The following is an 18,335-nucleotide window of genomic DNA, read 5'->3' on the forward strand; positions in this document are numbered from 1 at the left end:
AGTGGTTAGGACTTCATGCTTTCACTGCCCACAAACTGTGCAGTGTGGCCCCCCAAGAAGGAAAATTCTACATAATTCCATTGCTCATGTTTCAGAGTTGTTAAGCACTGCAAATAACAATAGATCAAGTTAGATAATATTCAACAAACAAATAGGATAATTACTGAAGCCACACTTTAATCTCACTAAAGCCGTTAAGCTTCAAGTATCCTGGTCTTCTTATACCTTGTTTGAACTAGCTGCTCCAACAAATTGGGGCAATTTTAAATTGTCCTGACTGGTGCCCAGCATAAGAGAACATTCTATTCCTCTGGATAATCCGGAACCCCAGAACAGAAATTAGCCATGTCCCTTGTCTTCTGAAACTCTAACTGAGGTCCATTATGACAATGTTTAATAAAACAAATCCATGATTTCATAACTAAAAGAGTCAGGAGCTCATTTATGTCCCACTATTCCTCAAAGACCAACTCCTGGCAGCTGCTTCCTTCATGCAGTAAAAGAACACAGTGCCTTTATTTTTCAAAGAGGTAGCAAACATTCTGCTCTATTTGGATTGAAAACCTAGCCAGCAGCTGGCCCCGTGAGATCTTCACCACGTGTATTTTAATCCTATACTAAAATAAGGCAAATGGCATTTTCCTGCTCTCTTTGAGCAAACAAAGGCTTCTGGAAGAGGAAGGCACAGCCCAAAGTCTATGCAAAGCTAATGGGACCGAAATGACAAGTTTCACACAGTGTATTTTCAACGTCCAGCAGGCATTATCAACAAAGCTTGGAGAGGAAGAGAGTCAATTTAGGTAGCTATGTTTAGAACTCAGATGTAATGAGAATGAGAAAACAGCCATCAATAATACACTCGCGCATTTTAAGCATCCTACTGAACTGTGTCTGTTTTTATTTAAGGCGCCTACGTGTTGGCCTGAGTGGGGGTGGGGACCCAACAAACTCAACGGGCCTTTTAAACAAACTAAGAATCTCAGCAAACACCAGGGCTCAAGTAGCTATTTCCTTTTACCAAAGTTCTCCACCCAAACAGAACATTTTCCTTTCAGAACATACAGACCATTGGAATGTACTATACAGAAGTTACTGTTCATTGTATGGTATCATTACCCTGCTAAAAAAAATATTAATAACATTGAGAATGTGATTGTTCCAATAGCTAAATCTCTTCAAATTTTCTGAAATGTGCTTGACTGCTCCATGAACAACTACTAAAAGTCACATGTCTCAAGTTAAAATCTAATAATTCCTATTTGAAGACAAATCAAATATTCACAATTACACACACAGTAAGCAAAGAGTTTTCAGTGTTCTGAATACTTTCCTACTATACTATAATTCTCTAAAGTTCAAGGTCTTCCAGTTTCATATTTTTCATGGTGCCTGGTAGTCACTAAATGTTCACTGGACTAATTTTTGTACTTTCAGAGGTTAAATTCTCTTGTTTCCTCACTTGTCTCCAGGGAAAGGTCCTGAGGCATCTATCCCATGCTTAGGTTGTCACGTGTCTAGCATCTACAAGCCAGGACATACTTGATAAGGCCTGTAATTACATAACTATGGAATAAGACAGGTTGGTTATCCAGTCTGGGCCTGCTGGCTACTGCAGGAGCAAGGTTGGCATGTGTATGGAATGACCTGACCATATATGCAGCCTGGACACCAAAACATAATTCTGGGTACTCAACAGCCCCCTATGTCAACCTGAAAGGGACATTCTACCTTAGTCAAGAGTTGCATGTCTGGCCATACAAACACTCATCAAATAACTAGGAGAACTGGCTTCATTTACTTCCCCTGCATTTTCTGTCTCGACTTTTACATAAGAAAGACGCTCTATTGCTCATATCTTTGTTACACAATTCCACAGAATTAGTTGATGTCAACTATGAGCCAGGAGTTGTGAGAGGTGCACAAGATGTCTAAGACATGGGACCAGAGTGTTCTCAGGCAGACAAGAACCTTGTGGAGGAGACACCATCATTATCCTATCATTTTGCAGGTTAAAACATATTTCTACAACTGTTTCCTCAATTAAATTTCCTAGTAACCTGTGGCACAAACAGGATTTGTTATACACATTTTGTGGAAGTGTGGATTAGAGAAGCCAAGGAACTCGCTTCCCAAGTCTGAAGCTCTTCTTTGGCATGTAGTCTCTCTTACACAGATAATTATCGTAAAAGGCAGATGGTAATAAACATTAAAAGGAAGGTATGAAGAGTCTATTAAGGCAGTATAAGCAGAGAAAGAGAAGAGCTTAATCTCCATACTGGGGAATTTGAGAATAGTGTGAAAGGAGGTAGATTTTGGCTTTGTCTCCTAGATGGGTTTTAGAGGTCAGGACACTTTCTGTCATTTAACAAGGGGAAAATATGTCTAGGGGCTAAAAAGCAATGGGAGGGGAAGGGAAATGAAATCAGGGCATCTAAGCAAAGCCACGAAGTAGGGAATTTCAGACAAACACAGAATCCTGTGTGGGTAGAGCCTGGCTGTGTAAGGATGCAACCGTGAGTCAGGCTGAACAGGTAAGCTGGGGCGCTGAAGGCCACCAGAGTGGAGACGTCCACCTGCAGTGCAGATAGGCTGAGGCTTCTCGGCAGAGGAATGGTAAGGCTGGCTTTATGTCTTAGGTTTGCGGTGCTTCCCGGCTCAGGGCGCCTGTCATTTTGAACAGGTCAGTTTGTTGTGTGCAGGATCATCCCGTTCACTACAGGACATTCGGCAACCCGGGTCCTTCCTTGCCTACTATCCGCCTGTGGTACTTTCCAGTCGAGACAGTATGCCATGACCTTGCATACATCCAAAGGCCCCAGGAGGCGGCACTGTCCCCAGTTTTAAAGATGGCTACCAACAGTGTCTAGACCAGGTTCAGATGAAGAGAAAAAGTAAGAAGAGTGTTTAGAAAAGATTTAGGGGGACTTCCCTCTCGATCCTGTGGTTAAGACTCCACACTTCTCCTGCAGGAGTTACAAGTGTGATCTCTGGCTGGGGAAGTAAGATGCTGCAATGTGGGAGGGAGGGAGGTGTGGGAGGAAAGTAGGAAGAAGAGATAGGAAAGATGGGATGATTAAGTCATAAGTGTGAGTAATGGGAGTAAAAGGAAAGACATGAGACAGACTGCAGAGACAGAACAGTCAACAAGATTTGACTTTTGTTGTTGAGGGAGGGAGAGGAACTGAGCATGAAACCAAGATTTCAAGTCTGTATAATGGAGAGAATGATAATGCCGTTCACTAAATTAAGCAGAGAAGAAGATTGGGGGGAACTACTGAATTTGGTGATGGACAGGGAAGCCTGGCATGCTGTACTCCATGGGTTCTCAAAGAGTCGGACACGACTGAGCGACTGAACTGAACTGAATTGTAGGTTCTGCTCAAAATCCTTCAAGCTAGGCTTCAGCAGTACGTGAACCAAGAACTTCCAGATGTACAAGCTGGGTTTAGAAAAAGCGGGTGATCCAGAGATCAAATTGCCAACATTTGTTGGATCATGGAGAAAGCAAGGGAATTCCAGAAAAACAACTACTTCTGGTTCATTGACTACACAAGCCTTTGACTCTGTGGATCACAACAAACTGTGGAAAACTCCTAAACATATGGGCATATACACATTTTACAGATGAGGAAAGTGTCAATCAGAAGAGCCAAGGAAATTGCTTCCCAAGTAAAAAGTTTTTCTTTAGCATGTAGCCTCTCCTACATAGATAATTATGGTAAAATGCAGATAGTAATAAACATTAAGAGACAGACTACCTTACACTTCTCTTGAGAAATCTCTATGCAAGTCAAGAAGCAACAGTCAGAATCAGACATGTAACAGATGACTCGTTCACAACTGGGAAAGGAGTTCAACAAGGCTGTATATTGTCAACCTGCTTATTTAACTTACATGCAGAGTACATCATGTGAAATGCTGGGCTGGATTCATTCATTCACATTCATTCATTCATTTCACATTCATCCACATGTGAAATGCAGATGAATCACAAGCTGGAATCAAGAGTGCCAGGAGAAATATCAACAACCTCAGATATACAGATAATACCACTCAAATGGCAGAAAGTAAAGAGAAACTAGAGTTTCTTGATGATGGTGAAAGTGGAGAGCAAAAAAGCTGGGTTGAAACTCAACATTCAGAAAACTAACATCATGGCATCTGGTTCCATCACTTTATGGCAAACAGAAGTGAAAAAAGTTGAAGCAGTGACAGACTTTATTTTCTTGGGCTCCAAAATCACTGCAGATGGTGACTGTAGCCATGAAATTAAAAGATGCTTGTTCCTTGAAAGAAAAGCTATGACAAACCTAGACAGTGTATTAAAAAGCAGAGACATCACTTTCCCAACAAAGGTCTATATAGTCAAAGCTACGGTTTTTCCAGTAGTTACGTATGGATGTGAGAATTGGACTATAAAGAAAGCTGAGCACAGGATTGATGCTTTTGAACTGTGGTACTGGAGAAGACTCTTGAGAGTCTCCTGGACTGCAAGGAGATCAAACCAGTCAATCCTAAGGGAAATTAGTCCTGCATATTCATTGGAAGGACTGAAGTTGAATACTTTGGCCACCTGATGTGAAGAGCCGACTCTTTGGAAAAGACCCTGATGCTGGGAAAGAGTGAAGGCAGGAAGAGAAGGGGACAACAGAGGATGAGATGGTTGGATGGCATCACCCATTCAACGGACATGAGTTTGAGCAAGTTCTGGGAGATGGTGAATGACAGGGAAGCCTGGTGTGCTGCATTCCATGGGGTGGCAGAGTTGGATACAACTGATCAATTAAACAACAACAAAGGGTTCCAACACTATTTGTTTTAAAACACCATCCTCAGGCTTCCGTGGTAGTCTAACATTTAAGGAGCCACCTGGCAAAGCAAGGGTCACCGGCTGGACCCCTGGTTTGGGAAGATCCCACCTGCCTCAGAGCTACTAAGCCCATGCACCACAACCACTCAGCCTGCATCCTGGACCACTCGAGCCCCAGCTACGGAGCCGTGGCACTCAGAGCCGCTCCATGCAACGGGAGAAGCCACCGCCAACGAGAAGCCCGTACACCGCCACTAGAGCGAGCCTTCCTGCGGCAGCAAAGACCCACCACAGCCAGTAACAGATAAATCTTGAAGAGAAAAAAAAATCTTAAGAAACGTCCTGTTTTTAGAAATCTTGTCTCTGCTCCTCATTCCAAGCATGTGTAGATAACTGAAGTTACCCCTCCTTCAACAATAAATACTGGACCTAATATGGATCCTCCCGTAATTTCATTAAATATTTTCAGCAAGGATTCGTCTAAATTTCACTGCAAAGTATATGTCTATGAACTCCTGAAAACATGTGAGACTCTTTCAAAACTATTTTTATGATCATAATAAGTAGCAGTAGCTGAGGAAGTAGTCGCCGTCTCTTCACCGTGCTGACAGCCGCACTGACGGAGCCAAAGCAGTGCTGGGGAGACTGCGACAGCCCGCGCTCGGCCCAGGACAGGGGGACTCACGCCTCGACCACACTCGCAGACGAGAACTGACGGAAGCCGGTTCCGACCTCACAGATCCCAAAGAGTCTCACAGACGCCTCCCTCCCACAAAGTCCAAGAATCGCACTTTTGAGATCTACTGCCCTGGGGGTTTACAACAGCATGAGTAAAACCAGCTCCCTGAGAGCACTGGAAACAGCCAACAGTTCCACTCATTCCTTTGATCTATTTAGATTCAGTTCAAAGACAATGATGAGCCACCGTTTTTCACTGAACGCCTCTGGATATGAGAGTATGGGGTACCGTCCGGGGTAGTCAACCTCCAAGAGACCGCCCGGGATCCTCACTTCCTGGTTTTACACCCTCGGGCAACCCCGTGTGACCTACAGGGTGGAGCAGAAAGGACGGCATTCAGCAGAGATCAGGCTGCAGAAACACCATGGCTGCCACCTCAGCGTCTCCGTTTCTCTCTCGGATCATTCATTCTGTGGGAAGCCAGCTGCCAAGCCGTGAGCAGCTCTGTGGAGGAGCCCCCGCAGTAAGGAACCGAGTCTTCTCTCAATGGCTACTAAGTGAGCTTGGAAACAGATTCCCCAGACCTCGGCCGAGCGCGCAGGGGACGGGAGCCCTGACTGACAGGCTGACTGTAACCTCACAAGAGACCCTGAGTCAGAACGTGCCAGCTAAGCTACTCCCAAATTCTTGACCCTGAGGAACTCTGTGAGATAATAAATCTTGTTTTAAGTTGGTAACTTTGCAAGTAATGTTTATGTAACATAGATAACCAGTAACTCTCCTTCCCCTCAAATTTCAAAATACGGCTTAAAAAAAGAGACACAAATATAAAAGTTAACAGTGAAAGACAATATGAGTTAAGTGCCAAATCAGTATTCCAGACATAAGTTCAGATCAGGAAAAATTTTTCTGTGGCCCAGAGAGTTGAGAAAAGCTTTCCCCAAAGAGCTAGAACTTGAACTGAGCTTTCAAGAAGAAGCAGGCTTCAGCTAAGTGGAGGAGAATACTCCAGGGAGGAAGAAATGAGTACAGCAAAGTGACAGCTTAAAAAGAGGGGAGCTCTTGGGAAAAGTCAGGAGATGAAGTAGTAAATGTAGAAATAAGTCAGCTTAAAGAGGGTTTTAAATATGACTAAGTTTAGCTTTTATCACTGGACAGACACTCAAGGTTTCTGAACAGGCAAGTAATGTAACTACAGCAGTAATTCCGAGAACTTTCCAAAAGGCTTCCCTCTCTTCCCAATGAACTTTTGTAAAACCACTCATATATATACACCTTTACATCTCAGTCTCACTTTGCTGGATGGATATGAATCACCAATGGGCTTCCCCTGGCGGCTCAGGGGTAGAGAAGCCACCTCTGGAATGAAATGATATTGGCAAGTCCCTGGCGGTCCAGTGGTTAGGATCCAGTGCTCTCTTTGCTGGGGTCTGGGTTCAATCGCTGGTCAGGGAACTAAGATCCCACATGGTGTCCCCGGGGCACAGTCAAAGGAAAAAATACATAAAGTGGCATCTATAAAAATCAGCTAAAATGGAGAGTTAATTCTAGAATAAGTCAAAAACTCTAAATTATGTCTATTTGCCAGAACATTTTATTTATAATTTTATTACTTAAATTTGTATTTTATAATCAATATCCTTCATGTTCAAAATTTGTGTGTGACCCCAGTCAAATTCCGTGTTTGCTGAACACATACCATGTAAAATAAAGAGTTCTTGGTGAACTGGCTACTCCCTCAACAGGATCATAGAAACCTTCATGAGCACCTTTCCTTCGCTCTTCTGTTACCTGATGTCAAGAGTTTAAAAGCCCAAGCACAACACCTTGACCTCCTTGGAGTACAGATACTAGAAAAATCCAACGAAAAAGCAAACATAAAATTACACCACAGTGCCTACAAAACATTTAGGCTCATGCTCTTCCCTAATTCTGGCTGCAAAATTAATATGAATCCTCATTTTATATTCTCTTCATTAAAAATGTCAGACAAAATACAAGCCTCAAAAATAGTTTTTGGAAACATGACCGCTGGCAAGATGGGACCTGTTTTCATGATAAATACTTACTGTGTGAGAACCGCTGGGTGATGGGGGTCCCGGGATAAGGGTATGTCCGACTCTCCCACTGGATGTTCCCTTCCTGAACAGCCTTTATGAAACCATGGTAACACTGGTGGGCTACACCTAAAGACAAAAGTAACCAACGCCTCAGCCTGGACTCTTCACTCGTAAACCAAATTATAAAATTGAATCTACTGTCTCATCACTTTTATAAGATGTAAGTTTCTTTGAGGAACTCCAAATTTCTTTGTTTTTTTTCATTCAAAGACAGAAAACAAAATCACGTAAGTTCAAAACTGGAAGATCTAATCTTCAGATTTTACCAAGGTTAAATGACTCCCTCAAGGTGACAAAATCTGCTCACACTTTAACTCTGCTTCTCTTACGTCACATCATGAGGAAACACATCAAAATAACTGGTGCTGTTTACTCCAAAACAAAGAGGCTTGGGAGATAATTTAGTTTTGCGAGAAAAAATACAGTAAAACAATCTCTGGAATATAACAGCTGTTCAGTAAATATCTATAGTTAGACCACGTATTCTCCGTATTAAACAAGGAGATAATAATTAGCTGACAGTGGATTATGAAATGATGAATTTATAACTAAGGAAAGCTGTCTAAAAAAAAAAAATCAGAGTTTTTACTATAATGCTAGATACATGTCATTATATACATGTCCAAACTCACAGAATGTACCCCCTAAAGTAAACCACAGATTTTGAGTGACAATGATACATCAATATTATCAATGCAGGATCATCAACTGTAAAATGTACCACCCTGGTGAGGATGCTGAAAGTGGGAGAGGCTGTGAGTGTCTGGGGGCAGAAGGTATACAGGAAATCTATGACCTGTGCAATTTTGCCGTGAACCTAAAACCACTCTAAAAAAAAATGAAGTCTCTTTTTAAAAAAGTGAGAGCTTCATACTTCTGGAACAATCTGTTTTTCCAACACATGAAATTACTATCTTATTTCAAAGAGAAGCATTTTGAATGAAGTGTACAATCAATTATTTACATTTTGAAAGAATACCACTCTTGAATTTATGCCACCTTGAGGATCCTTAAGCAGGATCAGAGAACATGTTTTCCAGTGATGATCATCCTCCCTTGGCTGAACTCACAGATAAGAACTGGAATATGAAAAAGACATGGCCATTTTTAATGTGTGACCATACTGTCAACTATACACTGCACTGGTAAAGTAATGCAAATTTTCAAATCTTGGATTGAGATAAGGCAGTAATGAATAAAAGACAGATACATAATGATGGAGGGGAGAAAAAACTGTCCTGGCAGTGACTTCTCCCAGAAGATCTAAGACTGGGAATACTAGGTTAAGGTTCTTTTCTCTTAAAAAAAGAAAAAAAGATCAAAATGATAAGAATGCCAAGAATAAATAAATATCTTTGATTAGATCACCACCCCTCATGTATGATTCTTCCTCCTCTATTTTCGAGGTAAAACCATCTACCTCCGTAGTGCAGGGAGCCAGTCTCTCCTGCAGAGGCCATTAATTCTGCAAACAGAAGCAGGTTGTACATGCCAGTGTTACCAGTTGTGAGCAGATGCGCGCAGGGCTGGGGGAAAGTTTCAACACAGCTGGTCCTTATTAGCCATCAAGGTTGGACTCTGGACAACTGATAAGGACCCTACTCCCCAGAGAACCACTCTGCTTCTAGGAAAGATTTTAAGACTGATTCTGATCTAAACATTTTCCTCTCTCATATCTCTGGCTGCCTTGCTCACACCAGCAAAGAAAAAGTCAATACAACCCTTGCTTTGATCAAAGATTATTCAACTGGCTTGGTCATCTTCATTAAAAAAAAAAAAAGGCCCTTTCCACCTAAAACGGAATGAAATAAAATAACTGTTATTAATTAAAAATACAGGGGACTGCCCTGACGGTCCAGTGGTTAAGACTTGACTCTCCAGCATAGTGGGTGTAGGTCTGATCCCCGGTCGGGGGGCTAAGACCCCACATACCTCATGGCCAAAAAACCAAAAACAGAAGCAATATTGTAACAATTCAATAAAGACTTTAAAAATGGCCCACATAAAAAAATATTTGAAAAAATATAGTATAACTAGTAACCTCAACATTTAGTTAAAGCTGAAATCTTGATTAGAAAATGGAGGGGAGAAAAAGGAGAAATTCATTTTAAAAAGTAAAATACATATATAGGATCTGGGCTGTTTAGAGATAAAATCAAGCAGTAAGTGCTTTCATAACTCCACATCTGCCATAAACAGCTACTTTAAGCTATTCGCAGTTTGCTATGAGGACTGTAAAGCAGTTATAATAGTCCTGACAATGGTAAGAGTTACATGAAGGTTTGCTCTTACTGTCAATCCATATTCATCCCTACTCTACCTATTCAAGAATAATACAATTTACCAGATCAACTCCAAGAATATGCAGGAAAAGAATCCTCATTTTAAAACTGCAAATTGGATTAAAAACTGCAGTATTCAAGTTGTTCATAAACTAGGCAGGATAACGAGAAAAGGAAAATGTCCAGAGCTAACTGTCTAAGTGTTAGAACCACAATAAATGTAAGGGAGAAAAGAGAAAAGGAAACTGAGAGATTAAAAGTCATTCAAAGAAACCTTAAATGAGTAAATAGAGCTCCCGCGCCCCACAGTACCTTTAATAAGCCGGTACCACTGCTTGCAGACAAGGGCCGCAGTTTTGTGCTCCTGGTATGGGGAGAGGAAGGAGAGGATATACTCCAAAACTTCTTCTGGCAGCTCAGACATGGACCTGTTATGTCGAGTCTCCTCAGCCTCCAGCGCCGCGCGGGGCTCCTCATCTGGCTCCATCGTCCCTTCCAGCACGGTTTCCTCCTGGTCCACAGCCATGAAACTGTCATCTTCGCTGTCTGAGGAGCTGGCCATGACATTCCACGCGACAGCTACAGCAGGAGAGAAGCACATCAGTGTACTCTGTCTGAAGTTCTGAAACAGCTCAGGCACACGCAGCCAAGCTGTTCACGATTTCTTTCAGGTGCTCAGATTGAAACCTGTCCTTTAGCACTTCCCCACACTAGTTGTGAGCTACCTTAATTTGTCAGGTACAGCTCAAATACCAAGCCCATCCCAAATATCTAATAAATCTCTAGAAGTTTCTGATAGCAATTTTTTTCGTCTTCACTGAAAACCTAGAGTGTCAGCCAAGTTCTGGTATAACCATAAAACCAAAAGACTTGAGCTCAACAACTCCTCTAACTCAAGGATATGATCGGCAATAACAAAGGGAACGGCAACTAGCTTCCCTCAGCCAGTAATATGATTCAAGGCCTCAAACGCGGAAGAAAAAACTAACAGCGCATCCTAAAAGAGTAAAAAGAACACTCTGAGGACATGGGAATAAGAAATGATAGGGTGCTTTTTTGAGCTTTTACACAAGACAGTTCACTTAAGAGGATAGTAAATATTCTAATAACAAGCTTAACTAGCTGTAATACCAAATACAAGGCAATATTTAAAACAGGAAACATCGAAACAGATCCGAGGAGTCAAAAACTGAAAACAATATAAATACCCATCGACAAGAGAACAGATAGACTGTGCTACATTCAAACAGCAGGAAGGAAGGAACCACAGATTCACACATGGGTAAATCTTAATCCTGAGCAAAAGAAGACAGAAAAGTACATACTACTTATCCATGCTTATATCAAATTGAACACTAGGCAAAAACAATTTATGTACAATATCTTAAAAACTGGAAAGAATGATCACAGCAAGAAAAACATGAGTCAAAACTCATGAAATTGCTCCTAACATAATGCATCTGCCAAACTAGCTCACGATACTGCAATGCCTCCTAACCAAGTGGCTGCTGATGAACCGATGGTGGTGAACAAACCAGGGGCTACTGAGAAGCAGGGGATTGGCCTAACGCTCACGGTCGGGAGGGGGGCGGTGCAGAGGAAGGGCAGCAGCAATCCCCTCCACTCCCTGGAAGCAGAGGACTGTGATGGGTGTACTACAAACTGTGTTAAATAAAAGATCCTGGATAGCCACCTCTGCTCTGCTTTGAGTGAACTCTTTTCCACACGCTTATCTTGCTAGAGGAAGGCCTCTCCATTTCCAGCCCTAACTCCAAGGCTGAAGAGTACAGTTACACATCAAAATGACTATACTACCCAAGGCAATCTACAGGATCGATGCAATCCCTATCAAGTCAACAATGGCATTTTTCACAAAACTAGAACAAAAATTCTTAAATTTTGTATAGAGACATAAAAGATCCTGAATAGCCAAAGCAATCTTGAGACAGAAAAACAGAGCTGGAAGAATCAGGCTCCCTGACTACTCTCCATGCTACAAAGCTACAGTAATCAAAACAGCATGGACGTGGCACAAAAACAGAAATATAGATCATTGGAACAGGATAGGAAGCTCAGAAATAAACCTATGCACCTCTGGTCCATTAATCTATGGCAAAGTGGTGCTGGGAAAACTGGACAGCTATATGCAAAACAAAAATGAAATTATAACACTCCTTAGCACCACACAGAAACATAAACTCAAAATGGATCAAAGACAAATATAAGACCAGAAGGAAAACATAGTCAGACCACTTTTTGACATGAATCGCAGCAAGGTATTTATCGAGCCATCTCCCAGAGTAATGGAAATAAAAGCAAAAGTAAATAAGTGGGATCTAAATAAATTCAGTAACTTTTGCATAGCAAAGGAAACCATAAACAAAACAAAAAGACAACCTAGAGAATAGAAGAAAATATTTGCAAATAATGTGACTGACAAAGGGTTCAGTTCAGTTCAGTTGCTCAGTCGTGTCTGACTTTGCAACCCCATGGCCTGCAGCACCCCAGGCCTCCCTGTCCATCACCAACTCCCGGAGTATGCTCAACTCATGTCCATCGAGTCGGTGATGCCATCCAACCATCTCATCCTCTGCCGTCCCCTTCTCCTCCTGCCTTCAATCTTTCCCAGCATCAGGGTCTTTTCCAAAGAGTCAGTTCTTTGCATCAAGTGGCCAAAGTATTGGAATTTCAGCTTTAGCATCAGTCCTTTCAATGAATATTCAGGACTGATTTCCTTTAGGATGGACTGGGTGGATCTCCTTGCAGTCCAAGGGACTCTCAAGAGTCTTCTCCAACACCACAGTTCAAAAGCATAGATTCTTCGGTGCTCAGCTTTCTTTATAGTCCAACTCTCATTTCCATACATGACTACTGGAAAAACCACAGCTTTGACTTAGATCCCACGGAGTCACAAAAAGAAGATATCCCACTAATTCCTCTCAAAGAGATTAACCCAGTAAGAGTCAAAGACACAAAGAATACCAACACAAGACAGATTGTGGTACCAAACAAGTTCTAGCAGCTCAGGGAAGGAAGAGATGGCTTCCAACTAGTTTGAGAAAGAAGTTACACAGAAGCAAGCCTTTGAAGAATAGGGTTAGGGTTAGTCATCCCAAAGAATGAAATGGGGGAAGGTGGAAAGATGGAAGATTTTCAAGTTACACTTGATCTTAGCCAAAAGGCCGAGAAGCGATAAGATTTTCAAGTTACTGTTTCCTGTACCAATGTTCTTTGTCACTTACAGAAGTACTTTTAGGACAAAAGGGCAAAAGCTATTTTTTGCGTGATGGGCATTTTATCACAAGTACAAACTACTTAATATCTTATGTACATTAACAGAAGTTCATAATCTGCAGACTCCTTAACTCCTGACAGTCGATATTTTGACCAAAAAAAGTCTAGAAACAGAGAAATTTGGCATAACTACAGTTGCTATTAGCAAACTGTAAGCTATTTTGACAAGTAAATTCAGAGAGCTGTTTCTAGAAAGCATTCCAAGTTTAATAACAGATATCAGCTACAGTGAGGTTCTTTTTTTAACGGTTAACTCATCTCTCTGTGTTATTTAAGAGTCCTTTTAATGAAATAGAAAAATGAAGTGTTTCCCCAAAGTACCTATCAGGATACTTTCTTATCACTCTTTGCAATGGCTGACGTTAAATGAAAGCGGTTCATGACTATCAGAGAACAGCAGCAGAAATGCGCCAGTTCTCAGGGCCACGGCCCGTATTCACATGCAGCCGGCGGATTTCACTGCATATAAATGGCCAAGGAAAACGTACTGGTTTCAATCAATGAAGATATTCTAGGTTCTGAAAATTCCATATATTCTAGGTTCAGCAAAATGTTTCATGTGGTATAAACTGAAAAAGTGTAACGGAACTTTAATACCCAAATTTGTATTTTGTGAGAGCTTGAATTTTTAGATTTTAAGTAATAACACACAAAGTACAGAACAATTTTAATTGTGTACTTTAACTATAACACTGATGTGAGACAAAAGGCTTTCATGGGAGTCCAGTATGAATCAGGGGAGAGTTAGAAAGTAGGTGCATTAAAAGGTGCAGTTTTCTGGGCTAGAAATTTTCTCTAGAAAATAATTATTTATGAAAGACAATGGAGAAGAGGCAGATAGCCACGCTGTAACAGCAGTTAGCTGTATTAGCCCAGCGTGGGCCGCACCAGGCTGCAGCGAAGCTCACGGCACGGCCACCTCTCCCTCCACGAGTTCGCAGCACTGAAGACCTGCCTTCAAACGAGCGGCTACTGCACTACGGTCTGCCCGCCTCCTCCTCTCCCCCAGGGCACAGCAGGAAACAATTCATTTCCTGTATCCATATACACACTCAGCAAAGCTGCTGAGTGAGTAAGCAGACATAGTCTCAGGAATTCATTTCAGAGTCAACAACAAAACCTAAATGTTCACTTCTAGATATTGTGACAAAAAACAGAAACTTCCTACCAAAAACTTAAATAAAACTAATAAAATCAGAGACTTCAGATGGTTAAAAGAAACTAGAGAGTAAAAATGGGGCATAAGGACTTCCCTGGTTGCCCAGTGGTTAAGACTCTGCACTTTCACTGCAGAAGACATGGGTTCCATCCCTGGCTGGGGAACCAAAATCTTACAAGTTGCTTGCTGCTTCCAAAGAAATTTAAAAAAAAAAAAAATTAAAAGATAAAATGTACAGTTCCTAAAAAATCATTACTATATTTAAAATGTTCTGATTTTTTCTGCCGTTATATACCCTCACTCTGACAACAAGGGAGGAGAAAGGAAAATCCACTGCATGCCAAGATTCTCTTGGCCTTTTGGGGAAAGCTTCTATTGCAGCGGTTCTCAGACCTCTGAATTTCACAGATCAGCAAGTTTTTTTGGACTGATCTAGGGTCAACAAATTTTTATTTTCCCAAGTAAGGCAAAAAAAAATTCGAAAAGGCGAAAACAAAAAAACTACATACACACACACAAGTCCTACCACCTAATATCATCACAGTTTCATAAAAAGGTGTTTAAAAACTCAAGCTGGAAAATCATAATCTCTGAATAACGGCTTTTACTTCCAAGAAAGGAAACCTGGACCTCCCTGGCGGTACAGTGGTTAAAGACCCACCTGCCAATGCAGGGGACACAGGTTCAATCCCTATTCTGGGAAGATTCTACATGCCACAGGGCAACTAAGCTCATACACCACAACTGAGCCTATGTGCTGCAACTACTGACGCCCATGCGCCCTAGAGCCCATGATCCACAGGATCCTCTCTAAGTAAGAGAGACGCCCTCGCACCATAAGGAGAGAGCAGCCCTCCACTTGCCGCAACTAGAGAAAGCCTGCATGCAGCAACGAAGACCCAGCGCAGTCAGAAAAAAGAAACATTATAAACGCACACATGCATAAACCCTCAAAGCAGTAAGAGCCTGGACCAATGTTTTTGGGACTATGATTTCACTGCTATGTCATGATAGCAACATTTCATTTCACTACTTATTTGATTTGTGAAAAAAATCCACAATTTAAACAAGTTATATAGTCTGAATTTATTAAGAGGCTAATTTAAATTAAAACTCCCAGTATGCTGGGAAACCATTTTCTAAAGAGAAATCTCCTAAAGAGACATGATGGCTACTGGCAAGAATGCATGAAAGATGAATGCAACCTAATTTCTTTTAGAAATAGCTTAGCTGCTCTTTTGTTTCATTGGCTGGTAAATTTACAATGCTTTTTACTCATGTGTTTCCCCTACTAAATTCTTAAGGTCTATTTAACAAGGCTTAACTGTAGCACTTTTCTTATTTAAACTGCAATGAAACATATCAATTCTTATTACTGTTTTTTTTATTATTATTACTGTTATTTAGGGGTGTTGCAGCAAAACTTACAATTTCAAACTTTCCACAGAAGCTAAAGCGTAAAACATAAGATGCTATTTTATGCTACATTTAATAAAAAAAAAAGAAAAGAAGAAAAAGGAACAAATCCAGACCTCATTCTAAAATGATTTAAGTTGGAAAACTCTTCAGGATCCAGAGGAAAGTCTATGAAATAATAAGGAAAACAAAAGTCTCCCCCGGGGTAAGGATGGCTAGAGCAATTACCACTTCATGGCTTCAGTTTTAAGAAGGGCTAACACCTTTCTAGTTCACTCATCCACTACAGATCTATTTCATTGGAAGGAACACATTTTTAAAGTTTTATTATTATCATTTTTGGCCGTGCCATACAGCTTACAAAATCTTAATCCTCTGACCAAGGACCCAACCCCTGGCCCCTGCAGTGGAAATGCTGAGTCCTAACCACTGGACCACTAGGAAATTTCCAGAAGGAATAATTTTTTAAAAATCAGAAGAACTGAACAATATCTGTGTACTCATGTTCAGAGCAGCACTGTTCACAACAGCAAAAAGGTGGAAACAACACAAATGTCTATCAGTGGATAATGGACAAATAAAATGTAGTATATACACAACAACAGAATATTATTTAGCCTTAAACATGAAGGGTATTTTGACACAGGCTACAAGGAGAAGCCAGAAGACACTATGCTAAGTGAAACAAGCCAAACACAGGATTCTGACTCTATGCGGCACCCAGGGCACTTAGGTCATACAGCTAAGGAGAAAGGCGGCTGCCAGCGGAGCAAGAGGGAGCAGAGACCGGGAACTATTGTTTAAGGCGCATGGAGTTTCAGAGGAAGACAAAAACATTCTGGGATGAATAACGGTGATGGCTGCACAACAATGTGAATGTACTCAATATCACTTAACTATAGTTAAAAATGATTAAAATGGTAAACTTCATTACATAAATTTACAATTTAAAAAACTGCATAGAACACAGATGCACGTTTTTCAAAAAATTAATCACTGTGTAAATTGCAATTGCAGTCACTCAGTCATGTCCGACTCTTTGCGACCCCGTGGACTGTAGCCCACCAGGCTCCTCCATCCATGGGATTCTCCAGGCAAGAACACTGGAGTGGGTTGCCATTTCCTTCTCCAGTGGATCTTCCCGACCCAGGGATCGAACCCAGGTCTCCCACGTCGCAGGCAGACGCTTTAACCTCTGAGCCACCAGGAAAGCCCATGGAACATCACCAGGACCTTCAGAAGGCCTCTGTATGCCCTGCTCAACCTTTTGTTGTTGTCATTCAGTCGCTCAGTCATGTCTGACTCTCTGCGACCCCATGGACCGCAGCACGCCAGGTCTCCCTGTCCTTCACCATCTCCCAGAGCTTGCTCAAACTCATGTCCATTGAGTTGGTGATGCCATCCAACCATCTCACCCTCTGTTGTCCCCTTCTCCTCCTGCCCTCAATCTTTCTAAGGATCAGGGTCTTTTCTAATGAGTCAGCTCTTCACATCAGGTGGCCAAAGTATTGGAGTTTCAGCTTTAGCATCCGTCCTTCCAATAAATATTCAGGACTGATTTCCTTTAGAATTGACTGGTTGGATCTCCATGCATTCCAAGGGACTCTCAAGAGTCTTCTCTAACACCACAGTTCATAAGCATCAATTCTTTCCTACTGAGTCTTCTTTACGGTCCAACTCCCATATCCATACATGACTACTAGAAAAACCATAGCTTTGACTATACAGACCTTTGTTGGCAAAGTAATGTCGTTGCTTTTTAATATGCTGTCTAGGTTTGTCATAGCTTTTTCTTCCAAGAAGCAAGCGTCTTTTAATTTCATGGCTCCAGTCATCATCTGCAGTGATTTTGGAGCCCGGAAAAATAAAGTCTGCCACTGTTTCCACCATTTCCCCATCTGTTTGCCATGAAGTGATGGGACTGGACGCCATGGTCTTAGTTTCTGAATGCTGAGCTTTAAGCCAGCTCTTCACTCTCCTCTTTCCCTTTACCTCCTGTCAACCTTTACCCTGACTCACCCTGAAGTGCCACTTCCCTGGTGGCTCAGATGGTAAAGAGTCTGCCTGCAGTGCAGGAGACAGGGTCCTGGTCCCTGGATCAGGAAGATCCCCTGGAGAAGGAAATGGCAACCCACTCCAGTATTCTTGCCTGGAGAATTCCAAGGACAGAGGATGCTGGCAGGCTACAGCCCACAGGGTTGCAAAGAGTCAGACATGGCTGAGCAACTAACACTTTCTCTTTCAACCAGAAGTAGTCATTATGCTATTATATTTATCAATCCCTTACTTTTCGTTACAGTTTCACCCCATAAGGATGTCACATAAAAAAAATACATTGCTTAGGTGTTAAACATAGCTGCAATTCACTGTAGTGTAAAATCTTGTTGTATGAATCAGTCATAATTTATCTTTGTTGAATAAAATCAGTTACTTGTTATGAAATAACAAATATTAGCTTCTCTAGAATAGTGGCTTTCAAATTTTGACAGCAACCACAGTAAGAAAATATATTTTACCTCACAGTCCACCCACATATATACATACAGAACTAGGAAGAAGTTTCACAAAATAATAC

General features: G+C 41.5%; 1 protein-coding gene across 2 annotated transcripts in view; it reads right to left on the minus strand.

Annotated features, from left to right (window-relative positions):
• Window positions 1-18,335, minus strand: part of FBXO42 (F-box protein 42) — a 113,222-nt gene that overhangs the window by 38,168 nt on the left and 56,719 nt on the right. For both annotated transcript variants that reach the window (XM_043445891.1, XM_043445890.1), the window contains exons 2-3: window positions 10,204-10,470; window positions 7,559-7,675 (exon numbers count right to left, since the gene is read on the minus strand). In XM_043445891.1, the coding sequence (XP_043301826.1) occupies window positions 7,559-7,675; window positions 10,204-10,453 (367 nt within the window). In that variant the 5' untranslated portion in view covers window positions 10,454-10,470. The remainder of the gene's footprint in view (window positions 1-7,558; window positions 7,676-10,203; window positions 10,471-18,335) is intronic.

Source organism: Cervus canadensis, chromosome 24, assembly GCF_019320065.1.
Source record: "Cervus canadensis isolate Bull #8, Minnesota chromosome 24, ASM1932006v1, whole genome shotgun sequence".
NCBI classification, from domain to species: Eukaryota; Metazoa; Chordata; class Mammalia; order Artiodactyla; family Cervidae; genus Cervus; species Cervus canadensis.